This window comes from Pipra filicauda, unplaced genomic scaffold, assembly GCF_003945595.2.
Source record: "Pipra filicauda isolate LSUMZ 115617 unplaced genomic scaffold, ASM394559v2 scaffold205_size1947385_pilon, whole genome shotgun sequence".
Lineage (NCBI taxonomy): Eukaryota > Metazoa > Chordata > Aves > Passeriformes > Pipridae > Pipra > Pipra filicauda.
This window is the reverse complement of record NW_024104316.1, coordinates 1843135-1870391: the sequence shown is the minus strand read 5'-3', so window position 1 is coordinate 1870391 and position 27257 is coordinate 1843135. Positions and strand designations below refer to the sequence as shown.

General features: G+C 46.8%; 1 protein-coding gene across 1 annotated transcript in view; it reads left to right on the top strand.

Moving 5' to 3' along the window:
- Window positions 1-26752, top strand: part of NLRC5 (NLR family CARD domain containing 5) — a 33338-nt gene extending 6586 nt beyond the window's left edge. Inside the window, exons 6-47 of the mRNA XM_027716278.2 lie at window positions 13-96; window positions 176-259; window positions 343-426; window positions 955-1044; window positions 1918-1968; window positions 2853-2918; window positions 3630-3713; window positions 4135-4218; window positions 4621-4710; window positions 5319-5384; window positions 5787-5864; window positions 6298-6381; window positions 6612-6695; window positions 7671-7760; window positions 7887-7934; window positions 8400-8468; window positions 9147-9230; window positions 9990-10073; window positions 10971-11060; window positions 11170-11232; window positions 11766-11849; window positions 12470-12553; window positions 13115-13204; window positions 14094-14159; window positions 14666-14749; window positions 14826-14909; window positions 15520-15606; window positions 16058-16138; window positions 16665-16748; window positions 17147-17230; window positions 17865-17948; window positions 18626-18709; window positions 18805-18888; window positions 19561-19644; window positions 20315-20398; window positions 21260-21343; window positions 21881-21964; window positions 23302-23385; window positions 23534-23617; window positions 24492-24575; window positions 25457-25540; window positions 26582-26752. Coding sequence (XP_027572079.2) covers window positions 13-96; window positions 176-259; window positions 343-426; window positions 955-1044; window positions 1918-1968; window positions 2853-2918; window positions 3630-3713; window positions 4135-4218; window positions 4621-4710; window positions 5319-5384; window positions 5787-5864; window positions 6298-6381; window positions 6612-6695; window positions 7671-7760; window positions 7887-7934; window positions 8400-8468; window positions 9147-9230; window positions 9990-10073; window positions 10971-11060; window positions 11170-11232; window positions 11766-11849; window positions 12470-12553; window positions 13115-13204; window positions 14094-14159; window positions 14666-14749; window positions 14826-14909; window positions 15520-15606; window positions 16058-16138; window positions 16665-16748; window positions 17147-17230; window positions 17865-17948; window positions 18626-18709; window positions 18805-18888; window positions 19561-19644; window positions 20315-20398; window positions 21260-21343; window positions 21881-21964; window positions 23302-23385; window positions 23534-23617; window positions 24492-24575; window positions 25457-25540; window positions 26582-26663 — 3391 coding nt within the window. The 3' untranslated portion in view covers window positions 26664-26752. The remainder of the gene's footprint in view (window positions 1-12; window positions 97-175; window positions 260-342; window positions 427-954; window positions 1045-1917; window positions 1969-2852; window positions 2919-3629; window positions 3714-4134; window positions 4219-4620; window positions 4711-5318; window positions 5385-5786; window positions 5865-6297; window positions 6382-6611; window positions 6696-7670; window positions 7761-7886; window positions 7935-8399; window positions 8469-9146; window positions 9231-9989; window positions 10074-10970; window positions 11061-11169; window positions 11233-11765; window positions 11850-12469; window positions 12554-13114; window positions 13205-14093; window positions 14160-14665; window positions 14750-14825; window positions 14910-15519; window positions 15607-16057; window positions 16139-16664; window positions 16749-17146; window positions 17231-17864; window positions 17949-18625; window positions 18710-18804; window positions 18889-19560; window positions 19645-20314; window positions 20399-21259; window positions 21344-21880; window positions 21965-23301; window positions 23386-23533; window positions 23618-24491; window positions 24576-25456; window positions 25541-26581) is intronic.
- The last annotated feature ends 505 nt before the right edge of the window (window positions 26753-27257 follow it).

The following is a 27257-nucleotide window of genomic DNA, read 5'->3' as shown; positions in this document are numbered from 1 at the left end:
TTCATGTTTTAGCTTTCGCAGCAGGAGATGTGGTGATGACTTTGCTGCTGCTCTTTCAAAGGGCTTACAAGGAATGGGGAGCCTGAAGAAACTAGAGTAAGTCTCTGCTTGTAATGTCAGAGCCTTCTCTCTCCTGTCTGTTCCCTATCAGTTTAACTACATTGGCTCACTCCAGGTTGACAGGCAGCAGCATCACAGCTGAGGGGATGACTAACTTGGTCCGGGCGTCATCACAGTGCCTCCAGCTTGAGGAAATAAAGTGAGTGTGTTGTGGCAATGACCCTCAAATCAACTGTTCATTCCCTGGGGGCCTGGGACACTGATGAGAATGAATCTGTGCAGCTTGCAGGACAATCGGATACGGGATCCAGAGGTGAAGAGGGTGATGGACCTGTTCTCCAGAATGGAAAATCTGAAGAAAATAGAGTGAGTGAAAAGTGGCTTAAACCTATTGAAAATGGTAGCCGTGAGAACAAGCACAGGATTTGTAGAAGCAAGACCTTACGTTTCATGTTTAATGAGGTCCAACAGGTAATGACACAGAATGAACGTGCAATTAAAGAATAAACCCTCAGAGGCTGGAAGGCTGTGTTTTGACCTCACTGCTTTAATATTCCATACTTAAATTGGATTTGTTGTAGCAGGAGTTTAACTGCACTGTGCATTGGTTGTGTAATTACGCAGGTGTGAAGTACATTCCCTAACTAACCCAAAATCAGTTAATGATCCTTCTGTTGCACGTAGAGGTTATCCCTGATTCTAAATTCATGGGAGCTATAGCTTGCAGAGAAAGGACTATGATCTGATAAAGCTTCTGTTGCAAAATTCAGGTGTTTTGAAGTAAAGAACGTGCGCTTCAGGTCGTTCAGGGTGCAGAGCAGAGGGCATTTGTGTAACAAAGGAGTGTTCTGTGGGATCCAGCAGCTGAGGTCACGTTTTTCCTCGTGTTCACAGTCTCAGCAACAACCACCTTTCCTTGAATGCTGTTCTCGCTCTGGCAGAGGAAGTTGTCGCCTGTCAAAATGCCACTGAACTGTGTGTCAGGTACCAACACATGAGAACTGTTACAAAAGCAAATAGGCTGTCTCTTTAGTTGCTGACTTTTCAAATGGACACTGTTTTAAAGCTTAATTGCCGGCTAATCGAAGTGAACATAAATTAATCTGACTCCTTTTTCTTTTCTGTTGGAAACAAAACGTGAATTCACCTTATCATGTACTTCCTCTTTGTATTTTTTTTTTAATAGGTCATTTTATCCTTGGTCTCTAAATTAATTTGTGGGATGTGATATTTCTTCTTATATAACAGGATTTAAACTTGCTTTTAAGCTCTGCAACATACCAGCTAGGAAATTCTTTACCAACTAGCATAAATTTGCTATAAACCAGATAAGTTTATTAAAAATGTGTGGATTTAAGTAGCTCTGACTCTGCATTCCTTTAAATTACAGGGTTTGGTGTTTTCATATGTCCAGGATGACAGAGAAAGGGTAGATTTTTTTCAAATCCTGGCTTTTATGGCTGTCTTATGTTCTAAGTTTAACAGGCTAAAGTAATCCCTGGTGTAACTCAAATTACACACAGCTTTTTCTTATGTCTCTTGCTGGAATGGAGTTTCTGCCGAACCCCTTTCCAAAAAAATTTCTGGTCTCGCAAAAAAAAAGAATCCTGGCCCAATATTTTTAGCTGTGTCACCCTCTCATCTGCACTGCAGCCCCAGTTCCACGTGTGGGGTGTCCTGGTGCCCCCTTAGCCACACGGTTGCTCAGCTGCTCACCCATGGCAATGTGCTGGCATGGGAGATGTCAAGGCCCTCTTTAGCATCCAGGCAACAGATTTGGTCCTTACTGAGCACCTCTGCTAAATAAATTGCATCCTTCCACCCGTGCCCTAACGTTGGCTTGGATCTCTTTTTCAGGAGGGACACTGTGATTATTTATTTTTCTGGCCCATCCAGGAAAGTTCCAAGGTGAGAAACTGCCCTTGGGGTTACGCTGTATTCGGGGTTATGCTGAGCCCAACCATCAGCTTGGTGTCACCATAAACCACCCCAGCAGCAGAACTGGTCGCCTCTGCCCTTGCATCTGGCAGAGCTGGGTTCTCCTGAGTGAGGTGAAATGTAACCAAAATAGCTGGGTTTTGCACACACCCACCAGCCAGTTCCACAAAGGCAGAGCCCTAGTGCCTGTGCAAGCTTGAAGTGCCATGTTTCTGTTGCAAAACTGCTGAAAAACAGATGAACATGAGGAAGATGAAGGAGGATACCTTGCTCCTTCTTTGTCTGGCTCTTGTGCTCTCCTTTCTTATGCATACTTTTGAGGGAACGGTGGATTTGACCTTAATTAAGAAACTGAAATAATCTCTTGCTCCCTGACAGGGGACTCGCCTTGCCCCGTGTTATGCAGATCTCAAGGGACCTCAGTGTTTTGCATTCATGTGCCAACTGACTCATCCTGGTCCTGAGTCAGCCAGAAATTGCTCCTATTCAGATGCCTGAACAGTTCTTGTGCTCTTGTGGGCCACCCAGTGCAGGTCATATGTTTATCCCCTCCTGGGGTGGCCCAATCCCACAAGGAGGCAAAACATCCTGCATCTTAATAGCACCTTTGAACTGGGGCTCAGTTATCCAGTTGAATCAAATATACAATGAAATGTGTATGTGGACATGTGGACACCCCTGTGCTGCATCTCCCAATTAAACTCTTCTGGATTTTGGAAGCCACTTAATCTTGCATGGAGTGGTTGGACAGAACAAAAACCTTGTTGTTTCTGTCAGAAAATATTGACCAGCACCCAAATCATCAGGTATTTCATGAAGGCGTATTAAAGGCCAAATATTTTGCTTTTTTGCAGATCTTTGGATTTGAGGTCGGAAGAGAATAAGGAACATGTAATTCCAACTAGACAAGTGAAGTTATGGTAAGAGAAGGCATTGAAAGTCCTGCTGGTGCGTGTGATTTGCAGATGACAGGTACTACAGAAGGGCAAGAATAGCAGCTGTGTTGGTCCTTAAGGACAGAGGATATTTCCTCTACTGAAAATGTTTGAATTACTGAATCAGTAAAGGAAAATATCAATAGAAATCCCTGTCGGGCCCAACCAGTGAGTTTATTTCTTGTCTGTTGGGCTCTGCAGCCCTAGAGAGGCAGAGTTCCTTTGATAATGCCCATCTTGCCATATGTTCTACTGACTGCCAAAAGCATGAGCCACAGTTTTCTTTCTTGCCTGGGCTCCAGAGGAGTAGTGGTTTGCTGAAAGTAGAACTCAAGCACATTATCTGAGATCTCAAAGCTGGGAAATGGCCCTCCCTTACCTCCTTCTCCTTCCCTCACCCCCCTGCACAACAGGAACAATTAGAGCCATCCCCTTCTCTGGGTTGGCAGTGCCAGGCAGCTCTCACACAAGGTGTTGCGCTTGCACAGCCCTCTGGAAGTGCATCCCTGGGCACTCCTTTTGCAGCACTGGCCACAGGGAAACAGAGTAATATATACCAGGGATTGTGTGGCAGAGCAGAGAGTAAAAGCTCCCTCTGCTGGTCCTGCTTCTGCATGCTCTCATTTGGAGAGACGTACACCAGAGATGCCTGGCCCCCCCATGCCCTCACTGCTCACCAACCCTCCCTGTTCACAGCCTGCAGGATCGCAGCCTGTCTCCCCAACATGCCACGGGCATCGTTGCCATTCTCCAGAGCTGCCCCTGCCTCTCTGAAGTGGAGTAAGTGCCGCCTCTCCTTCCTGTTGAGGGGCTGTAGGTGGGTGGTGGGGAGCAGGGGATCATAGAATCACAGGGGATGTTACAGGTAGAGTAATATCAGAGGGCAGTCAGACATGGGGCATGGCCCCCAGGAAAGGTCCCAGCACTCTTTGTCTAGTCACATTTGGCTCCTCTTTTGTATTCCTACATAGGTTTTCTTAAGTAAGATGGTTTGGGGGCTAAAACATGAATAATGTTTTCCTAGGGATAAAACTTCTCGTCTGGAGTTGATTCATGCAGAGATAACCAGGGAAGTTTGAGCTGGGACAGAACAACAGTCCAGGCAAAAAAGCAATTGTAGGAAAGGGAAAGCAAGCAGAGTTTGAGGGCTTTGTTGTTTATACTGTTCAAAACATTCCCCACTAACTGGAAAATGCTTCAGTTTATCAGGTAACAAGCTTGGAGATGAAGGCTGCTGTTGCCTGCTGGAAAGTCTCCCTCGGATATCAATTTCAAAGCAGCTGGAGTAAGTGTTGCCTTGTACAAAACCAACTTGCCCTCTTTCCTTGAGCCTGGCAAGGACTGTACAGGGATGCTGAGCATGGATGGAGGAGGCAAAGGCTCACCCAGACCAGTGCTACAGCAGCAGCTCTTGAGGAAGGGTGAGACTCAGCCCATGAGATAATCCAGGCTGAAGGTGGTCACTTGCTCAGTGTCACACATGGAAACTGGTCCAAATGCTTTCAAAGTGCTGAAGTGCTCTTTCATTAAAACCCCATCCTGAGGAGCAGTGGTCCTGTGTGTTTTCCACCACGCCACTTCTGAAGTGAGATGGGTTCAATCACACAGCACACTGATGGCTGCTTCCACTTGGAACTCTGTGATTTCAGGGACCAGCTAATTGCCTTTTTTTTTTTTTCTTTCTTAGTCTCAGTCAAAACCACCTCTCTGTCACTGGCATTTGCAGCCTGTTGAAGTCACTAAAAACCTGCCAGAAGGTGATGGAGGTACAAGTCAGGTATGTAGGTCTTGAACCATTCCTGGAGTTAATCCCAATATGCAAGTCTGACATTTCTGTTCTGAGGTTTTTGTTGAGTCACCTCTGAAGTGGGGCAGGTGAAGAACGTGTCCCAAGGTGGTTACTAACACTGGGACTGATTGATACATTGCTGTAAACTGATTTTATTGGAGCCACTGACCAGAATTTGAGAGGGTACAGAAATGTGTGTCCCTTACTGTGTGGGGGCAGTTTTGGACAATTCCCTGCTCTCTGCCTTGGGAAGTTTTGGAGACAGGATCTCTGTGGAGCGTGGGAACTGGTGACACCTCCTGGAGCAGAACTGGAAGTTCTCTCTATTACTTTTGCTTGAAAACCCACTGGAGCTAAAGTATAACAATGTTGTCTGCTCTTCCTCTAATGATTCCGAGGAGCTGGACTATCTGATATTGCATAGTTTGACCCGATTAGGATTTAAAGCTGATGGAGATAATTTTTTGCTTGCTTTTGGAGCATTTTAAGTGATTGGTGTCACCAAAGAGTTTTGCAGAACAAAACCAAACAGTCTTAAAACAAAAAGTTCTGTAAATAACCGAAGTGTGACATTGATTGACTCTTCTTTTTCACAGCCTTCATCATAAGACTGCAGTGCTGAGGTTTACAGAAGACAGAGAGTTTTCTTCCCTTCCTCTAAGGTAGACTGTGTGCAAAAATGGTGATATTTTAGGATTTGCATGTTCCATTTAGTTATGAATAGTCAGAATTAGTTATGTTATAGTTTTTAGTTGTAGTGTTACAGTTTAGTTAATTAGTTTAGTCAGCTCCATTTAGTTGTGAATAGTCAGATTTTTGCACAGATGTGGACTCTTCACAAAACATGTTTAGGCAAAACCTGAATTTTCCATCAAATTCTAGCTTAGATAGAAATATATCTCTCCCCTTCTCTCCCATTGCCTGATTGCTCAAATATTTGGTTAGAAAAGGGGAGCTTGCTATTGGCAAGACATGGGTGTGGGCTAGAGCCAGGGTAGCCCCAGGGGTGTACCAAATCCTAAAGCATAAGTGTTTTACCTTTCCCTGGTTTTCTGCTCCCTTAGGGGAGAGACTCTGTTCTCTGCTGATGACCAAAAATACCAGGAGGAAAACCAGACACCTACCATCCCCCATAAAATAAGGTACCCTGGCAAATTTTCATCGTATTTCATGCATGTCCTGTCTCTGGATCCTACAGCTGATGTAAACTGCATCTCTGGATGGTGAATCACAAGAGAGCTGGAAAATGTTGAGGAATCCTTCTGGTGCCAGTGGCTCGGGGTGCAGCTGCCATGTGAGCTGCAGGTTGTGCCCTGGGTTGGGGGGATTGGCTGGAGGGGCCCTATCCTAGTGCCCACCCTGTGCCTAACAGAGGGCACAGGGACCTGCAGCGCTGGGCAGGGGGTGGCTGCTCACCCAGAGGCTCTGCAGGAGCTGGTGAACAGCGAGATATTTCAAGGAGATTTTTTATTTTCATTATTACCTCGTTTATTCTCTAGTTTTCTGAAGGAGCGAAGTTTACAATTTTGTTTGCAATCCTGCAAAACTGCTCGACTGATTTCTCTTTTCCCCTAGGCTGACAGACAGCAGCTTTAAAGGCAGTGACCTGGAGAATCTGTGTGCAGCCCTGAAGGAATGTGGCCACATCTCTGAGCTGGAGTGAGTCCTTCTTAACTATGGTCTTAACTCTGATGGTCTTTATCGGCAGTTTTTTTGGATACTGAGAAAATGCAACTTGTCTGTTCTGCAGTGTTGTATAGAGACTGTGGTAGAGACATTAGATTAAAGTGCCTGTATCCTGCTTTCAGAGCTCTTGTTACTAAGAGCTGATGGTGCCTATTGTTTTTTTTTTTCCTATGAAAATGAAATGCCTTTTTTTTAAATCCTAGCCTGTCAAATAATTGTCTGGGAGACGAGGGACTGTTGCAGTTCTTTCAGTGCCTCCCGAACGTGAAAATGTTAAGTTCTCTTAAGTGAGTAGCTCCTGTTTCTCCTTATTCATGGACTGGGTTTTTTGGAAGTGTTGGTTGTGGAAGCACGGTCCACGTTTGGAAAGGGCTCTTTGGGATCAGCTACAGCAATATTCTGTGTTGGGATCCACGGTGCTGCCTGGTCTGTCCCCACCTCTAGTCCAGAACAGATTGACTCCCCCTGAAGCTTGGTTGAGATCAGTGCCTGAGGGTCTCTCTGCTCAGCCCTCCGTGAAGGGGACAGGTGGTTTTGTGTGAGGTGTAGCACCTGGTTTCTAAAACAGCCTGAGGTCTTTTGCAGGCCACTGAACTTTTCCTCTCCTGGTTCCTTATGGGGAGGGGGAGCAGTCCTTCCTCTCCCGAGGGGAACAGCTTTGGAAGAGAAATGCTGGGGAGCTGCAGATGGGAAGCTCCATCTCCAGTGGTGGAGTCTGAATTCATCTGCAGTGGTGGCACAGGTTTACCTGAGTATTTCACCCACTGCAAATGCACTATACAGCACTGTGGCTTTAGGAGCACAGCACCATTCTGCTTTATTGAAAGAAATATTTATTGCTCCTGTTGGATTAATTGAACTGCCCTCAAGCCTTCCAGTTCCTAACAGTCTCACTAGAACAGGTTTCCCTGAGGGACAGTGGATTCTCCACCTTTGGAGGTGTTAGAAACCCAGCTGTACAATATCCTGAGCAGCCTGCTCTAGTCTAACCCTCCTCTGAGCAGGAGAGCTTGACTAGATCAGCTCTAGAGGTCCATTCCAACCTCAGTTATTCTGTGATTCTCTGAACTCTAAAAGTGAGGGACGAATTTAAAAAAATACTGGAGTGAGTTGTGTTTGCAGAACTGTAGTTGGAAACAAAGGCAGAAGGTGGCAAAGAAGCAGTCTGAGAGAGCTGGACAAGGATCAATATCATTGTATGATGTGGTATAAATTGCCAGTATTTTGCTTGCAGCACCTGATTTCATCTCTTCTTCGTGTAGGTTTAATGACAACCAGCTCTCCCTGAACTCTGTGTTTTTCTTAGCTCAGTCCTTCTCTACGTTGGAACACATTAAAACAATGAACCTCAGGTATGACCAGGAGTACTTTTCCTATTTTTTTTTCAATTCAAAACCTCAAGCTGTTGTTTTCTGAGGAGTGATACAGGAGCATGTGTCACCAAACTCCACGCTAATGGTGTTCTTTTCTGGTTGCAGCTTAGGACACATGCAGGTGGTTCATCTAACCTTTTGGGAAAGAGTCAGGTAAAATCATACCCACTCATCTAAGGCTTTCAAACCCCTCCTTATGAAGTCTTAAATAGATGGTGCTGTGTGAGTCCCTGAGGCATGACAATTAAAAGGTCACTTGGCTCCACACTCCAGTCAGGGTGGGGGAAGCAGGATGAGCTGTTTCATGGCTCATGGATTGACAGCAGCTTGAGACCAGCAGTGTCCAACTGCTGATCCAGGCTGCAGTCATTTCCCTGCTAGACAAGGACAGAGCAAATGCCACCCAGCAGAGCGGGTGCAGAACTCTCTGGAGTCTGGAGGAGGGATAATAAGGCTCTTTTTCTTCTGGGCATGAGTAAACCTAGTTCTGGCACGTGGTGGGAAGAGGCAGATCAGAGTGTGAGGCCACTGCCACCACCTCACCCTGTTCCTGGGGAGTCAACCCCACGTAGGCAATAACATGAGCACAACTCATGGGCTAAACTGTTCTTTCCCCAGCAGTGCCAGCAGATGGAGAAGTGGTGTCCTGGCACATCCCAAGCACGAAGCGAAAGGACGATGTTTTTGGTATGGCTTCCTTTTGTCACTCAGGAGGGAGAGATGGCTGTAGGGATCTGTATCTTTAGTGCAGATATCTTTAGTGTGTCTTTAGTGGGTGGAACAGACCCACCCCTCCAGCTGTGTCTCCTCAAAGAGGCAAATAAATAGTGCATCTTTGGCTTGGCTAGGTTTGAGGGCATTGTCTTGCTTTCCTGCAGAGGAAGCTTCTACCCATAAATAATGAGATACAGATCTGCCTGGCTACTACATTCATCCCCTGGAGACCTGCCAGTTTGTCACCCAGAGAGGTTTCTGTGATTTCCTTCTTGGAGAAGGACATTGGAGACACCATTTCCAGCCTTTCTCTGGGATGAGACAGTGCTGAGCAGGGAAAGGTGCTGTCCAGTCTCCTGGGACAATTTAAGTACCAGTGATGTGACTCAAGGGAGGTAACACCCAAAGTGATGTGGTATTTTGGTGGACTGGCTCTTTTGAATCAGCTCAGAGTAGATAAAATCATCTGGTTGTTGCAGATTTTTGACTTCTCAGTCCTATATTGTGGGTAGCAAAATATACCTGGTGAAAGAGAGAGGGTTGCTATGGGCCTTGTCCTAGGATGTGAGGCTCTGGGATATGAAGGGAGTGTTGCCATACCATGGTCATGGGAAATGTTCAGCTCCTGAGTGCTTTGTCTCCTTCCTTCAGTCTCAGGGACTGCAGATTGGGTCTAGAGGACATGACCAGGCTGTGCCAGATACTGGTTCAATGTCCCCAGCTGACAGAAATCGAGTAAGTGTTGTGCACTTGGCAGCCTGTCTGTCTGTCTGTCTGTCTCCCCAGCCTGCAGATACAGAGTCAATGTTCAGGGTGGCAGCTGGTGTAAATCAGCTTCCCTCTCACCACAGCCTCCCAGGAATCCCCACAGAACTTGTCACAGGTGCTTAGATAAAGCCACACTTTCTACTGTCCTGTTTCAAAGAGAGCTTGGCTTCACCTAAGTCTACCATTTCAGTGTGTGAACACCCCAGAACACGTATCTGTTCTCAGTCTGCCTCAATCCTGTGTCCAGAAACAAGTGTTGCCATCTGTTTCTCAAGACCTTGGCTCGCAGGACAGCCAGAGCAGGGGAACCTGGACCACTAAGCCATGAACAGAACTCCTGAAGGGCTGGTCACTCCAGGAGGGAGCTGGGCACCAAGAAAATGAGAAAATTACTGGTCAGAACAAAAAACTGAGTAATAGCAAATAAAAATAACGTGATACCCCTGTTAGGTGCATAAAACATCAGTGGCATCATTTTATACATTTACAGTAATGGAAAAGTAAGATTCTTGAAACTGCAATGTTAATTGGCTATGGGATATAGGGAAACACAGAGATTAGCCTGTAAGGACTAAATCTTGCCCAGCTTTCTTGGCATTTCTGGATGTGTCCTTTCTCAGAATTTGCCTGTAACAACATGTGTGTGCATGTCTATATAAATGTTACAGAAATTCTTACAGATTGTCCCAGTTTCTCTTGCATTTTGTTTCATTCCATGTTCTGCAGTCTCTCTGGAAATTCATTGAGTGACCAGAGCATTGAGACATTACTGAGCTTCCTGCCATCCCTCCCTCATTTGACACTGCTGAGGTAATGTTTGGGGCCCCTGCTTTGACTGCTGCCATGAAACACTGTTTTGGAAAGTGTTTGCATATCTTAGGAGCACTAATCAGTAATTTTAGATGAACAAACTAGGCAAAGAAAACACAGAAATGCTTTCAAACCCATTCCTGTCTTGTTTCTAGAAGCAAAGCAGCAGAGAACCTTTTTTCTTTAATGACATTTAGCAGCAGGGAAAAAAAGGACAGGAGGAGAGGTATCTGCCCCAGGCACAGCATGCCACATAACCCTCACTTAGCAGGTCCCATGGAACATGACTTCCAGCATCCATAACAGGTGTAGGAACTGTTGGGTGACACATGGTGACAGCACACCACCCATTTGTGTGGTCAGCATCTCACAGCTCTGCCCCTGAGTGGATCTGACATCCTGCCACACTTGACACCAAAAGTGTTTTCTGGCAGCATATTGGCCATTGAGGGTGGGAATTTAGGCCAGAGAAGTGCTATCAGGGGCTAGGGCACTCCACCATGTGGACAAAAAGCCCAGAAGGGGCTTGGCCATCTTTTACAAGATGTAGCATGGAGGAGCTGCAGCATCTTGAGAGACTGGATTTGCCCAGTCAGGAGGTTGCTTCCAGTCTGGGGTATCTCTATTCCAGTAACCCCAAAGAGGAGTTTTTCAGTGTAAGACCTTTGTGTACTCCCTTTTTAGTCAAAGGAGACTAAAGGAGATTCTCCTTTACTTAAAGGAATGCTCGGTGCCAGTGCTCAAACCTTTAGATCCTTGCTCTCTGGTCCTGAATTAAATGGGATGGGTCCAACCTTTTGCATCTTGAAGTAAACAATGGGAAAGTTGGACCGTGTGTATTGGAGCTCTTCTTCTTAGGACCTGATTTCACTGTTTTCTCTTTCTCCTCCTTTTCAGTATTAGGCAAAACACATTGTCCCCACGTTGTGCTGTTTTACTCCTCAACTGCATCAACCTCTGTGAGCGGATCAGAATGGTGGATGTCCGGTAAGACACTCACACTGTTTGGAGTCCAGCAGCTCAGCTTTAAAGTGACTACAAAGCTTGTCGTCTTCGAAGAGCATTGCTGAAGGACTGTCTTTTGTGTCTGCTTCAGGTCGAGTGAAAAGGCCTTTTTGCATTTAGGAGCAAGCACGCAAAGCCAGAAGGCATCCTGCAGGTACTGGCATACAACACTCATTGTAATTCACTTGTGGTTGGGTTGGAAGCACTAGTGCAGGGAGGCAAGTTTCCTCTTGTATTGGGAGTTCATGAACTGGTAGCCAAGGAGTTTGGGCTAATAACTGAAGCTTTGGGGCTCAATTCATGTGCCTGAGTGCAACCCCAAACCGTTTGGATGCATTGGGATGGCAGAGGCCTGTGCCTTTCTTGAGTGGCCACTGGACTCCTCATGATCATCACAAGCACCTGAACTCAGTGCTAGTCACTGCATTTCCCAAATGTGTGCCTCAAGTTGTGGGTGATAATCTCCACATGAACACCTGTGTGATGTGTGTGTCTGACACGTGTCTGCAACCTCTCTGGTGGGGATGGTTCCCGGGTGCCCCTGGAAAGACTTTAATGTGTCTTCAGTTCAGCACCAAGGAGATGGCAAAAAATGTGAATGTTGCACAGAGACTGGTGCAGCTCTCAGTGCCCAGGCTGAGCCTGGTTGCTGGCCATGCTTTGACTCTCCTGCTGTCTCACATGCAGGCTGACAGACTGTGCCATCGGGGAAGGGCAGGTAGAGGAGCTCTGCAGTGTCCTGGAGCAGCACGGGTGGCTGACAGAAGTAGAGTAAGTGGGGCTTGGGGTGTCACCATGACCTTGAGCAAACCTTGGGTTGGCTTGGTTCAGCATGGATGTGTGTGCTCCTTCAGACTGTTCAGAAGTAAAATCAATTAGAAATAACACAGGTCCTTTATATATATATTTATATATTTTAAGAGGACTTGAGCTGGTGGGACAACTCTTTGGGATTTTCACTCTGTGGGGCTGTTTTGAGGCATTTGTTGCTCTACCTGAGCTCTACTCTGAGCTTGTGTTCAGAGCTCTTCGTCTGAGCTTATGCATGAGGTAGTTTCATAAGCCAGTGGTTTGTTTTAAACAGACCATTATTGGCCAAGGTGGGATCTAAGTCCAGGAAATTTGAGTTTTTCCTTCAAGGCTTCTCAGAGGAGCATTGCTGTTTAAAAGAAACATAGAATTATGGAATGATTTGTGTTGGAAGGGACCTTTAAAGGCCATCTAGTCTAACACCCTGTCATGAGCAGGGACATCTTCAACTAAATCAGGTTGCTCAGAACTCTGTCCAGCTGGGCCTTGAATATTTCCTGGGATGGGGCATCCTCCACCTCTCTGGGCAACCTGTTCCAAAGGCTGAGCTTTGTTTGGCCACATTGTTCTTCTGCTTTCAGTCTCTCCAGGAATCAGCTGGGAGACGAAGGCCTGAGGTGCCTTTTGGACCACTTGCATCGAGTGCCCATTTCCTGTTCCCTCAAGTAAGAAAACACACTGTGAATCTGAGGTGTCCTGAGCAGAAAGGTGTTCGTGTGACCCCCTCACAAAGCTGCTTGTCATGCTTCTTGCCCTCTCCTGCCTTAGGAGGAAAGGTCTGAGTGAGGCCAGGGTGACTCAAAACCTGCTGAAGTAAGTAAAGGTCTTTTTATTAGTGTCAGCAGGAGGAAACAGGGACCAGAGTGGGGTGGTGTGACAGAAGTTGATCCAGTTCATCACTTTTCCGTGTATGTTGTCCTCTTTGAGTTACTCAAGACCCAGAGGTTCTCTGAGCTGAACTGTGCCCCTACACCAGCCTCTCCCCTTCCCTTTCTGGTGGGGTAGCAAATGCTGCCTCTGTAGTGTAAGAGGCAAATAGTTGCTGTGTCCCCCAAGTCATCAGCAGTGTGTCTTGGAGGGGGTCAGTGCATCGAGCACAGCCAGAGGGGCTCAGCACCCCACAGACTGCTCTGCCTTCAGTGCCAGCTTGAATTTTGCCACTGTGGCCTGGGGACAGCCTCGACTCCTGGCATCTAAAAAAAAATCTGTCCTTCTCTTCCCTGCAGTCTCAGCCATAACAGGATTTCTCAGGATGGAGTTCTGCATCTCGTAAATGCCTTCGTCACCTCTGGAAACACCACTGAAGTTCAAGTCAGGTGAGTGTTTCTCTTCACTAGTTTCTGATGCTTCCTTGCTTGTTTTCCTCTTAACTATTGAAAGTTTGTGACCTTCAGGTAATCGTGACGAGTGACAGGTTTTCAACTACCTTTGTTTACAAGTGCATGCAAAGCTTTTGTTTATGTCCATTTCTAATGGCAAAACATAACAGCAGAACTGTTTTTGCACAGGGCCACACCATTTCTGTGCACAGACACACAGCTGTACCAGTTATCATGTATGTATCTGTTAATGAACCTCTTCAGGGCAGGAGTCAGCATTTGCTTTCTAAAATTCACTTCAGTATGTTGAGATTTCAGAATCTATGGAAAGAAACTTCCAGTGTTCCTTACTTGGATTTGCATCTTTATCTCCTTTCCTCTCAGGCAAAAATAGCCCATGGGCTCTGGACCTGTTGCATTGGCATAAAGTGCTTTTCTCACAGATTCCAGTCACAGGGCTGGGCCGTTCTGCACATCTGACTTTATCAGTGTTTATGGTCATGGCACCAGTTGGTCCTGAATCAGTTTTAACCAGGGCACTTCCATTCATTCCTGCAGTTAAATGTGGGTGCTGAGTCTTTGGGCTGGACTATTTTAAAGCTGATCAGTCTCCTGTTTTCCCTCTCCCCAGAGCTTGGCAGAGAGTGCAGGGACAGGAGGAGGCAGACAAAAGCAGGACAGGTCGGGATTTCTTCTCCAAACACCAGTGCTGCCTTATGCCAATTTAGCATTTGAAGCATTTCCCTGGGCTGGTTTATTGTAGGGAGGGGTGAGCTGGGCCAGGTAACTCTGTCACTGCTGTGCTGGGTTGTATTTTTAAATTCTGACCACTGGGACAAATAGTAATCATCCCTCCAAATCTTACTCTCTTTTCTTCTCTGTGCAGTTTGTGCCCCAAAGCAACTTTAATCCTCAAGCTGACAAGCAGAAATGAACCAAGAAAGATTTTGAGGTAATGTTACAGATTTTTTGCAGTGATTTCTTTGGCAAAGGAGGTGTCCTTTTTCTAGGGACAGGGCAGATGACATCTCTTTTTGCCCCTACCTCCTGGAATGGTGATATTTTACACTGATAGCTAATGGATTTCCTTTGATGCACCTTCTGAGATGAGAAGAGCTTTCTCCTGCCACAGAGATTCCCACATCCCTTTCTCTCTCTGCTTTCCCTCTGACTGTTCCTCACCTGGGCACCTGTAGGTGTGCCTACAGTCCCTGTCACAGGACAGGGTGACACAAAAAGCTGCACCATTAGCATACAGGTATGCTCTACCAGAACATCTCATCAGGTGCTTTTGAAGTGTTACCACAATCTTTTTTGGGAGGCCCTGAAAGGTGTTCAAGGTGTTGGTGCCATGCTTCTTTCTCTGTGGGGGAAAGGCTGTGATGCCTGAGATTTCTGGGTCAAAAAGCCCTAACTGTTTGTGGTGAACTAAGCCAGTTCCCTTTTTTATCCTTTCAGACTTGCAGAGTGCAACTTTCAGCCAGAGCACTTGGAAAAGTTGTTCTTGCTCCTGGAAAACTGCACTGATCTGATGGAGTACACGTGAGTTAATGGCTGCTTGGACCCATTTGGTTGGGCTCATTTGTGAGCTCTTCCTTACAGTGAGCTTTGGTTCTAGGTCCTCAAATAACAACGTGACAGTCCAAGCTGCAGAAAGACTTTTGCATTCCCTGAGGAAAGATCTGGGCTCTCTGAAAATCAGGTACTGTGTCACTGTGCTGTTTTAGATACTGATCTGAGGCTGGTCTGGTCATCTAAGATCTCCTTTCATGAGAAACAAAAGTGAACTGTGTTTTTCCCAAAGACAACTAGCACTGGCCTTAGAAATTACCATGGCTGACTCTCAGTTATTGGCATTTGGCCTTATATCCTTGATTCCTACTAAGCATCATGTAAAGCTCTGGCCATAATCTGTGCTGTGTCTCTGTAAACCACTACCTGCCTTACAAGGAAGGGTGATAATTCTGGTGAACAACATTCCCACTGTGTCCTAGCCAGAGTATCCCGCAGTTTACCTGGGTGAGGAATTCTCCACTTCTCCCAAAATGTGTTGTGTTATGGTGCAGGGGCCAGGCCCCCCCTCATTGCTGCCAGTGGTACATAGGCAGGAGGGAAGCTGATGTCAGTGTTCTCCTCTGGGCTGATTCTGCCTGTTCCCAGTTTTCACCCTGTTTCCTGTGCAGACATTGCTCTGCTAACCAAAGCAACCCTTCCATGTATGTGAGAGTGTGGAGCACTCAGCTGGCAGAGGCAGAGATGGATCTGTGCATGTAAATAAAGCAGAGCTTTATGTTCTGTACCCTGCTTTACAGCATAGAAGAGCCATGGGTGTGCAAAGAAAGAGTCATGGACCTTCTCAAGCTGGCTCTCCAGGCCCGTGGAAACATTACTGAGATCACGTAAGTAGCACCTCAAGTTCTGGGGTCTTTCAGGTATTTTCTTTTAGCCTCAAACTTTTAAGGAAATGGGATTGAAGCCAGCACTTGATCTTGATCTTCTGTTCTTTATTCACTGTCTATACTGCATTTGTGAGCTACTGGCCAACTTGAAGCAAGTTTAACCCAAATGTCTGGTGGGTAGATGTGCTTAGCATGTTCATAGTCACACACCTCAAAAGGCTAAATGGAAAGGAGGCCACGTTCCTGGTTTCCTTTGGGAGAAAGGAATGATTAGGCTGGCTTTGGAACTAGTTTAAACATTGCAAACCTCTTCAGAGATGGGTGGTTGGCATTCATGCATCAGCATAGTCCCGTCCCATGCAGTCCTCCTGATTTTTCTTATGGAAAATAGTATTTTCTCTCCCTCAAGAGTTCACAGGTTTATGATATTCTCTGATCTCTACCTTTCCAGGATATGTAAAGATAAAACCCTCTTCCAGTTAGACGTAAGGTTCCCACACTGCCTGGAGAAAGTGGAATCTGTCGTTAGCAGGTGAGAAAGCAACTATTTATCATTATTTTCTGCTTGTTCTGAAGCTCAGCGTGGGCTGAAAAATATCTTCAGAACTGGTCTCCATGGGCTCAGTCTCAGAGTGCCTCTGTGCCACACATGTGGAAGAAACCCTGTTCATATACACGTGTCTTCTGGGCTGCTCTCCTTCAGGCCCATACTGGACCTGCATGAGGGAAAAAAATCCACCTTCCCTGCAGGACCGGGAGCACTCGGGAGGCAGGAGCACTTTGAAGACTTAAGACATGTTGGTTTCTGCAGGAGCGTGCAGGGAGAGCAGCATTAGTGTTTTTTTCCCTTTGTGCAGCTGAAGAAGGCGGCAGATGTCACCTTGGGCAGTGGGGACGGGCTGTGTTTCTCTGCACTGGGTTGTGACATAAATGGGACGTGGCAGGAGAGCCCCGGGTGGGCTCTTGAAAGCCCTGATCTGTCCCTAAGCCTGGCCCCGAGGGGCACCAGGTGCTGCTGATCCTCACGGGCAGTCGTGTTGTGTGTTTGTCTCCTGCAGATTGAGTCAGTGCAAGCCAGAAATCAGGCAAACTTCCTTCTGCCGAAGGGTTTGGGAAAAATGTGCTCAGCTTCAGGAACTGAGGTGAGTGGCTGTCATAGGCATTGCAAAGGATTTTTTGGGAGGGGAGTAGCTTGTCCTAGTGAGTGCAGGAGAGCACACAGCAGGGCGTGGAGAGGCCAGTGCGAGGTCCCAGTCCCTGCCCTCTGGGTCCCCTACTTGGAGTGTTTGAATGGAAAACAGAAAAGACCCACAGACCTGGTGGCCTCCTGGTGTATCCTTTGAAGTCATCTAAATTCCCTTGGGCCCAGATAACCTACACTTTCTCACCATGGCTGGGAGCTCCCCTGGGACCTTGCCAAGCATCAGTGTGCCACTTCCTCACAATGTCCCTGCACTGGTGTGCTTTAGCTGTGGGCTTGGCACAGACCTTTGGTCACCAGTGGATGGCACAGCCCGGACCTGTTGTTCTCTTCTTGCAGATGGTCTCATGTGGAACTCCATGAGGATGAAGCAGAAATGCTAGTCAGGATTTTGCTACGTCTTCCAGAGCTGAAGAGGTTTGGGTATGTTCTCAGCTGTGGTCTTTTCCACATATTTATTATTTGCTCAGCCCTGTGCCTCACACCAAGCCTCTCTGAACCCTCCTTGTCTGGAATATGTTCTTGAGCTCTGGGATCTGGGAGAGATGTCTAGGTTGCAAACTCAACAGTTCTCTACAGTTAATGCTAAAGGTGGTTTTAAATACACCATGTGCATGTCCTGAGGCTTTTTCCTTTCCCCTTTTTTGAAGTGAAAGCAATTTGAGACTGAGACCTTGGCTTTGGTTAACACTGTAGTTAAGTTTGTACCACCCTACTGTGTAAAAAAGCTTCTGGTTAGAGCAGCCTTTTCACAGCCCTCTTCAACAGCTTGTAGGGCTTGTAAAGGGCATCTCTGCCCAGTGAAATTCTGGGGATTGTTTGGCCCAGGCAGTGCTCCAGGCAGAGACTGTACATGTACATCATGTGAGCATCTCTGAACTGCCTGGTCCTCTTAGTCCTGCAATGGGAGGTGTGAAAATCTCTCCAAACTTACTGGTCCCTGATATCTGTGTTGGATGGGGTTTGGGAGGGGGCAGCTTGCCTGTCAGTGGAGTAAACTCCTCTTTTTCAGCGTGCTGAGACCCAATCTTCTTCTTTGATCCTTGCTGTTTTGCAGGCTGACCTCTAGCAGTATTATGACAACTGGAACTGATAATTTGATCATGGGCTTGCAGAATTGCCAGGCCATTGAAGAGCTCAAGTGAGTGTGTTATTACCAGTCTGTCCAGAGTCTTATGGGTCTTTCTAGGAGCTTTAGTTAAACAGCAGCTTCTCTGTTCCTGTACTGTGGACAGATGTACTTTTCCTGATGAGTGGAGGACTTCTGATAGGGAAGAAGAAACAATTCCTTTTTCCTTACAATGAATAGTGAGTGAGACAGAGATCACTAGTCTGTGGCAGGGAATTCCAGCAGAGAAATCAGATGTTTTGGTAGTGTTTCTGCATGGATCTTGTCCCAGCTGGGAGGCAGTGTTTCCCATGCAGTAATCCCAGAGCCAGCAGTAATCCCAGAAATCCTGGAGGATGACCCGGAGGCCTTCACACAGAGGTTGGTTTTCCAGGCCCCTACATGTGGGGCATCCTTCTGAGATGAAGTGCCACTGCACTGTGTGTCACTGTCGTGAGAGCTTTGCCATCTTGTGGTCACAGTGGCACCTTGCTCCACAAGGGACTGGATTCTTGCTCCAGAGCTTTGGGATTCTCCTGGTATTTTATCAGGATCCAGACACATCCATTAGAATTGCATGAGAGAACAAAACAGAAGATTATTCCCAGGGACTGGAATACACTCCCACGTGTCTCCCACCCCTGTTCTGCCCCCCTCTGCACCAACTGCCCATGGGTAGTGAGTTGTCCCTGTGTTCTTTCATCCTTTAGCCTGGGCTGCATGAAGCTCAGCAGTGCTGCCATTCCTAAACTTGTGCTGGGACTTTGTGAGATGCCATCTCTGAAAAGGCTCATGTAAGTATGTGACTGCAGTTTGCCTCTAGCCCGGCTTGGGAGGCTGAGTAACAGGAGCTGAAGGTCCATTTTTTTCCTCTGGATGTTGTTTCCAGCTTGAACCACAACAGCATTGGGAATGATGGCTGCTCCAGACTCGCAGAAGCCTTGAGGAATATGCACTACATGGAGGAAATCAAGTAAGTTTCTCCTTTCTAGGTGACCACTAGTGCCAAAACATGGAGAGACCCAGATGTACTTACACACAGTGTGGAAACAAAAGCAGGAGGCTGCAAAATGCTTATGTATGAGGTACCTTGGACTAGAGGAAAGCAGAACTTGATGTTCAGAAGAGGAAAATTCGTTCTTATCCCACTCTGCTGCGGTCACATAGAAGATAGATTAAACAGCCTCTGGATTTAAATCTTCCCTGGGATCCAGAATAGGGCTAGAGGCCCCCTTCTCTCCTGGGAGAGCCTCAGACCCAGCACTTGCCCCATCTGAAAAGATCTGAATGTGGAGCCAACCCCAAGCTTCCTCTGCTTTTTCCCCTCTCTCTCTTGCCAGATGCTGTCCATTCTCCACTCTAGCAGTTTGGAAAATAATAGCAACCTGTTGCTGGTCTTGTTATTCTGGTTGAAGTAATTTCCCACTCATCAACAGGATCCAGTAATTTTGATTGTTCTTTGCAAATCTTTTAATACCTCATTAACACCTATTAATCTCTCATGAGATAGTCAGGACAAACAGCTCTTTGATTCTGCTGCCAAGGTCCGAGGTGTCATCCAGCAGATAGGAGACATTAAATAAGATCTCCTACTTGGCCTGGTACTTTGTGCTTTCCTTTACAACACAGCCTCTCTTCTTTAAAGTTTAAGCCACAACGAGATTGGAGATCCAGGCCTGATAAATCTAGCTGCTGTCCTGCTGGAAATGCAAAACCTGAAGAAAATCAAGTGAGTCCCTTTGTTTTGTTCCAGCTGTTTTGGTCATGGCCACAGCTGGTGGAGAAGCTTGGGTGGGAATCCCTGTGCTACCTTCTCCTAGACAATGTTCTACTATCTGGCTTAGTTGTGTCCTGGAAAGTAAATCTGTGGGGAATTGTACAAGTCTCATATCCAGGCAACACCTTTCCTTGGGCTATGTAGGGTTCCCAGTGTGGGGGCCCCCAGTGTTGCCACACTGCTTTGAGTTACCGGTGGAAGTAGAGGTGATAATGAGAATTTGCCAAAGCCAGGACACAGTCTCTAGACAAGGATTTAAACTGTCCCTTCCCCAGGGGAACAGAAATTAGAGCACCCAGGCTCTCTGTTAGGCTCGTCTCTGGGGTATGCCTTGTAACGTTTTGAAATTAAAAACCTGGAAATGACTTGAAACAAGAAAAGGAAATTCCCATTTCTGTCTGGGAGAGGGAAAACTGCTCCTTCCTCTCAGTACCTGCAGGGCCAGGAGTTACACATCACTTGACAAAAGCACTACAAATGCCCAAACCATTTCCCAGTGACCTGTGTAGCCCTTTATTGCAGTGACCCCAAGTCTCCCATCACACCAGGCAAACAGTGAAATATCTGAAGCTGGTACATTCTGGTTCTCATTTAGTCACTGAGAATCTCATGCTTATTTTAGCCTTTCAGGGAACTGTCCTAGTCCTGCTGGAGGGGAAAAACTGATGGAAGCTCTTGCCCATTGCAAGCACATCGAGGAGTTACTGTAAGTGTGTCATTTCCAGTGTCCCTTCAGGAAGCTGGGCCAAAATCAAGGCACAGAAACCAAATCTGATATGGCTCCAGTAAGGCCAGGATCAGTTTTGCCCCTGATTCTTATGAGAGCAGAGTAAAAACTCTCTGCTACACAGGAAAGGAATGTGTGGTTCTGGGTGTGGGAGCTCTGGGAGTTGGTTGTTCACTGGTTTCTCTCAGAGATTTCCAAGAACTGTACAGTCAACATTAGTGGGGAGGAGATGAATCTGTGGTTTTATAGACAATGTCACAGGCACAGGGGCTGTGCAGTGCCTGTGTTGCCCATGGAACCAGCATTAATCTGTGTGGCTGCAAAACTGGAGGGAAGAAGGCAGATAGAGGCTTTACACAGCCAGATGTATTGGCATTCCATTCCAGACCAGTTTATAGAACATACGTGTCCTGCCCTATTAAATAAACAAAATTTAAAAATAGGCAAATCAGAAAAAGTTACATTTAAAACACTGGAACTGCCCATGTAACCTTCAGATTACAGTATGTGGACTAAGGGCACATATGAAAAAGTGCTTGGAAAGGTTGAACTTTTCAGTTCAATCCCAGCTCAGCTCAGTCAGAGAGGGACATCAGTGTGCTCCTGAAAAGTGCAAGTCGCTTTTACTTCCCTGTTTGACTTCTGCAGGATTACAAAACCTCATTGTTCCTTCCTCCCACCCTCAGTGCCCTTTGTATCATGGGCATTGACTCCTTTCAGCATAGTCCCATGCACATGTGGGTGAGGAATGGGGGTCACACATCTGTGTGGGTGACACACAGGTGAGGAATGAGGCTCTGTACTTCACTGCCAGTAACATTTCATTTCTGCTTCTTCCAGACTGTCAAGGAATGGTTTTGGAGACAGGACAGCAGCAACACTTGCCCTCTCTCTGCCTCACATGACCAAACTGAAGATCCTGCAGTAAGTGTCAGCCAGGAAGCCCCAGGAAGGCTGGATATCCTAGAGAATATGGGGTATTGTTGAAAGAAGGAATGGGAAAAGGCAGTGCTGGTGCACTGGTCTCTTGTTTAGACAGTAATTTAAGGGTGCCAGGATTGAGAAACCCTCCACTGTACTCTGTTGTCAGAGTCACACAAATAATTCTTGCTTAATCTCTTCCAGCATTAGCTTTAGAGATGAACCAGGTAGTGGATATACAGAAAAATAAGCCTTAAAATTGTTTTTGAGTATCTTAGATTCTGCCTGTCCTCTTGTTTTGGTGGAACCTAAACCTTTGTGTTTGCAGTGACTGCCTGACTGTGCTTTGCTGGCCCCCACTGTTGCCTCCCTGTTTTCCAGACCTTTTCTTTAAGACTAATCCACAAGGATCCCAGGTTGTTACCGATACCGGGCATTGGTTCAAAAGATTAGCAATTTTCTTCTTGGCAAGTTAAATGTGAGCTTTTGTTACAGCTTTGTTCCAAAATAATCCTCCAATGCTTATGTTTCCTTTGTTAGCTTGCAGCACAGTAACATCAGTCAGGCAGGAGGGCTGGAGCTGGCCAGGGCCCTGGTGGTGTGTGAGCTGCTGGAAGAGATAAGGTGGGTCATGGCAGGTGCACTTGGGATGGAGCCAAACGTATCCTGGAATCACAGAATGGTTGGGGTTGGAAGGGTGACCATCTAGTTCCACCCCCTGCCATGGGCAGGGGCACCTTCCGCTAGCCCAGGTTGCTCCAAGCCCCATCCAGCCTGGCCTTGAACACTTCCAGGGATGGGGCAGCCACAGCTTCTCTGGGCAACCTGTGCCAGGGCCTCACCACCCTCACAGGGAAGGATTTCTTCCTTGTATCTAATCTGATCCTGCCCTCTGTCAGTTTGAAGCCATTTCCCACTGTCCTGTCACTCTGTGCCCTTGTCCAAAGCCCCTTTCCAGCTCCCTTGTAGCCCCTTTAGGTACTGAAAGGAGCTCTAAGGCTTCCCAGAGCCTTCTCTTCCCCACACTGAGAATGGACTGGGATCACTCTGTGGGTGGGGAATCATTTCAGCTCACTGAGGCTGTCACACAGGCTCTTTCCATGCTCAGGTGCATCTGCAGAGGGCAATCACTCCACCTGTCCTACACTTTCCATAGGATGAGAGGAGACACTCTCTGAAGGTCACTGCACTGCATAATCACCCCTGCACAGCTTAGATCACCCCAGATGTTAAACCCTGTCTGCCAGTGCTGTTTACTGGGTTTTGTACAGCCATGTGCCTTGGAGCTGCTGTGTGCAGTAACCTGGGGAGCAGTAGAATTTCTGAATATGGAACTGAAAGTGTAAAGGTGATGGGAATTAACTCTTCCTGCTGCATCCTTGATGCCAGCGTTCTTTGCTATGTGTTTGTTGTTCAATTACAAGTTGAATTGGGGTGTTGGTAACTGAGGTGTGAGAGATGTTAGTTTAGGGGAGGGACTGCCATGGATTGTGTGTGCTGGTAGGTGAGAGCAGCACAGCCTGGTGAAGGCTGGGAGGCAGTTACTGCTCCTCCTGAATTTTGAGAGCCATGTCTTCTTCCCACTCTCCCTTATCATTATTTCCTCTCAAGTCACACCAGTCTTTAACTCCAGTATGGCTTTTTATTTCCAGTTTCACACACAACACACGATGTGCTGCAGGTCTGTCCTTCTTAGCCACTGATCTGCAAGCAGTTCACTGCTGCATGGACTGAGGTTGTGAGTTACAGCAGGGCTGTCATTTCCGTTTTACCAAGCAGTGATTTGCCCTAGAATTGCTGTGTACTGATCTGGCTCATCCCTGCTGTCTGCAGAGTCCCCGCTTAGTCTGAGTTCTAGTTATTGACTTGCTAGTTCACATATTTACATTTTCGCGGTGGGTTTTCTCTGACTGTACCCGCTTTTTCTGCTCCCATTCAAAGCTTTTCCATTACTCTTACAGTTTATCAGAAAATGACCTTGGAGAACAAAGTATCCATGCCCTGTCCAAGGGGCTGCCATGCTTGGGATACCTCCGGAAGATCGAGTGAGTACCAGGGCACTGAGGGCTGCCGGGGCAGAGTGTGGCTGGTGTTGGCAGCACTGCCAGGGCAGGAGCACAGCGGATAGTGCTGGTGCCCTATTCCTCACAGGCTCTGACACCAGCACACTGTGCCCTCTGTCTTTTCTCTCAGCTTGAAATTCTGTGGAATCACTGATGATGCTTCAAAATCACTTTCTCAAGGCTTCCGACAGTGCCCTTCCATGGAGGAGATAATGTGAGTGTGGGGATGGATGGGGAGACCCTTCAACACACAGGTCACTCATGTGTTAATGTCAGCTCCTATTTCCAACTGCAGTGCAAAACTGACCCTGCTAAATACTTGTTGATACTTCCCACTGAGTTCTTTTCAGTGGTAAATTTACTAGTAATTTACTAATTGATGAAATACACTGCTAAAAATTTTTGGTATAGCTAGCGACTTATTGGAAGCTGAAAGTGAGGAGCTGAACAGAATATGGGGGAAAACACTCATGTTCAGACTCTGCCAAATTGCCCATCGAGCTCTCTATGGTCCAGTTCTTGCCTCTGTTTTTTTACAGAGGTCCAGAGCAGAGCAGGCTGCTTATCAAGTAGCAAAGAAAGGATCTAAAGAACTTTCTTACTTGCTAATACATCAAAAAGTTAAAACCCTAATCCTTCAAGAGCCCTGCAAGCTATCCTTTGAAAAGAGCTCAGAAGCAACAGGCAGCTGTAAGAGCGGGTCAGAGAGGCATTTTAGCTGCTGCAGTAGTTTAACACCACTGGCACAAGGAGGAGTGGCCCTGGGATAAAGCTGTGTGCTCAGCAGTCATTTCCATATCTCTTTCCCTGGGCCTGCAGGACTCTGAGATAACCACAGCCCACAGGCTCTGTGGTGACACTCCCTGGTGTCTTATCATACATGCAAATATGTGGTCAAATGGAGAAAACTTCTCAAAATAAAGCTTATAATCCAGGAGAATGTTTACCTGGCATGATAAGAGGGCGATTAGCTCTGGTAAACAGGCCAATCTATGAGGGGGTCATATCACAGTAGTGGTACTAGTGGTAGGTAGTATCTGCTTGTGTTTATCCACTGACTCATGGCTGGGATTTCTTGTCTGCCTTAGACTGTCTTGGAATGCCCTTGGAGATGGAGGAGCCCAAGAGCTGGCCAGTGCTCTCCCAGAGATGGAAAAGCTGAAGGTGTTGGAGTGAGTACAGCCCTGAGAGCAACCCTTGAAGACTTGTTTTTCTGCCACTGAGCCTTCAATCACGGGACTTCCAAAAGGGGACATACATTAGGAATAACAGACAGACAGGCTGCTGCAGTTTAGCTTCCTGCTGAGCCTGCTCCATGCACCAAGGGCCAGCCTTGCCTGGGTGATACTCTTGAAGCAGCACTGATTTTGTTTAAGGTGGTTGGGGCATGGGTATCTAAGCAGAAGTTAAGGTGTGAAGGTCTCCTCTTTGAGATATGAGAGACAAACTGGTATTTCTAGAACATGACTCGTGTCATCTAATGACCTCAGGTGAGCTGCTTCCTGCAAGCTTTTTTTCTTCTCTTTAGTGTCTGGGATGGTCTAGATGAGTACTGTGCTCAGAGAGCCTTCCTTTGTGGCTCTTTGGAATACGTGGTGCACATCTTCCATCTCTCAGATATATGAAAATATCAATCTGTGGGTCATAGGGTCAGGAAATGAAATTAGTTTGTCTTGTGAAGGGAAACCACACACTGGGCTGTTTCACAGGTACAAGCAGGAAGGTTGTGTATGAGGCAGGAGAAGTGGTTACTGGCAATTTTGGCACCAGGTTCACCGTGGGATCTGTTAGAGTGCTCCAAGGGCAAGAGATGTGCTCGCAGGTCCTGGTGCTAGAAGGAGATTGCAGGGAGCAGTGCACACACACTCCTTGAATAAGTAGGGCCATGACGTTAAAGACGAGGCCGATGTGAGTTGTGTGGCGTTGCTGGGCTTGTGCAAAAACGTAGCTGTGGAGCTCTTCTGGGACAGGAAAAGGAGCCAGTGGTTATTCAGCTGCTTTCCCCTACTGGCTTGGTTTGGATTTTAAAACTCTCTTTTGGTTTTTAAAACAGCCTGGAGAAAAATCGCATTGGAGGCTGTGGGGCCACAAAGCTGGCGCAGGAACTTGCCAAGTGCCCGGAAATTCAGTCCATAAGGTGAGCAGGTACCCCAGAGTTCTGTGGTTGGTTTTTGGCTCAGCAGGGAAGTCAGGGCAGATGTGACCCATGCTCCTGGTGCCCTGGGTTATCTGGCCTGGAATAGGATATTGCAGGGCACGCAGACACAGGCCAAGTAAGCTGAGGGTTTTCTAGGCCAGCTTCACTTCCTCAGAAAGCCCTGTAAAAAAAAGAGTCTGAAAAGCTTACTGGCTTTAAATGAGTCAAAAATAAGGACCCAATTGTCTCCATCAGGAAGTTGTTGCATTCTTTCTTGTAAGTTTTCATTCTCCCATTGCTTCTGGTTTCACTTCTGAGATACATTTCTACCCTGTCCCACTCTGTCCTGGGATCCATATCTCCCAGATGTTTGGGCACCTGATTTTTTGTGCTCTTTGTCATTGCATCTCCAAACCCTGGGTATCAAACTCCCCTAGAAACCTCTTGTAGGAGAGACCCACTCACCCTTCACTCACTTGAAAAGTCACTCTTACGAGAGGTCCTCTGGTAACATTCTGGTTAAACAGGTCCTGGCCCCAAGTGTCTGCTCCTGCCTGAGCTGTCTCTGGCCTCAAACTGGCTCTGTCTGACCCAGAGCCCCCGGGAATGATTCTGGTCCTGGCTGGAGATTGAAGCCCTGTGTTCCTGCTGAGATTGTCCCTTTGACTCCTCGGGGTAGAGTCCCAGGATGGGCATCTTTGGGTTAGACTACATCAAATGAGGTAGATGAAGAAGGGTGGCTCATGTAAATCAGGTTGCTCCTGTGTGACTCAGTTCTTCCTCTGCTTTCTGAGACCTTACTGGCCTGAGGACTTTTCAAAGCCTTAATCTCTCTCCCAGCTAGATAAATGATGTCCCCTCAGCGGGCAGGCAGCTGCTGGGCTGCTGATGTGCCACTGGGATATGGCCAGACCTCACTCCTGTCTCACTGTCAGACATGACCTGGTGGGAGCCCAGGGCTGCCTCTCCCACTGTTTTTGGCAGGGCACATCCACACTCACCGTGCTTGGTGCTGCAGTAACATGTTTGCTGTCCTTGCAGGCTGTGGGACAACCCCGTGCCCAAGGGGCTCGCGGAGAGTTTGACAAGCCAAGACCCAAGACTGTGTTTCTCCTTCAGCTAGCAAAGAAGAGCCCTTGCCTGACCAGGAGTTGCTCTGCACCTCCCACTGCCCTAAAAAAAAAAAATGCACTGAAGAACCCAGGAAATCAAAGTTCCTACACTTAAAAACTGTAACTATTAGGTCTTCCTTTGCTGCACTGAACCAAGTGTGAAGACTTTTGTTTGTTCGTTTGTTTTGTCTTTTTCATTTTGGTTTGGGTTTTTTTTTGTTTGTTTGTTTTTTTTTTAATATATTTTGTTTCTTATGAGCTTTTATTGTACAGAAGAGCAAAAGACTGTGAAAAATTGCTGCTGAGCAGGCAGTGTTCTTGGTGTAAAAACACTGAAACTCTCTTCAAGAGGGTAACTTTCTGGAAAGTTATTAGCAAATAGTGAATGTTTGTATACTAGACACTACCTATTTATTTATTGCCCTAGTGAAAAAGGGACACCAGGCACCTTCATCCAAACATCTGTGTCAAAAGTTAGATATTTATATTTAGGGAGGGGCAGCAAATGAGAGACCCAGAAAGAAGAGAGGTCGTAATTAGGTCACCGGCCAAAAATGATCAATATTTATACTGTGATAACAAAGAAAAGCTGATATTACCATAAA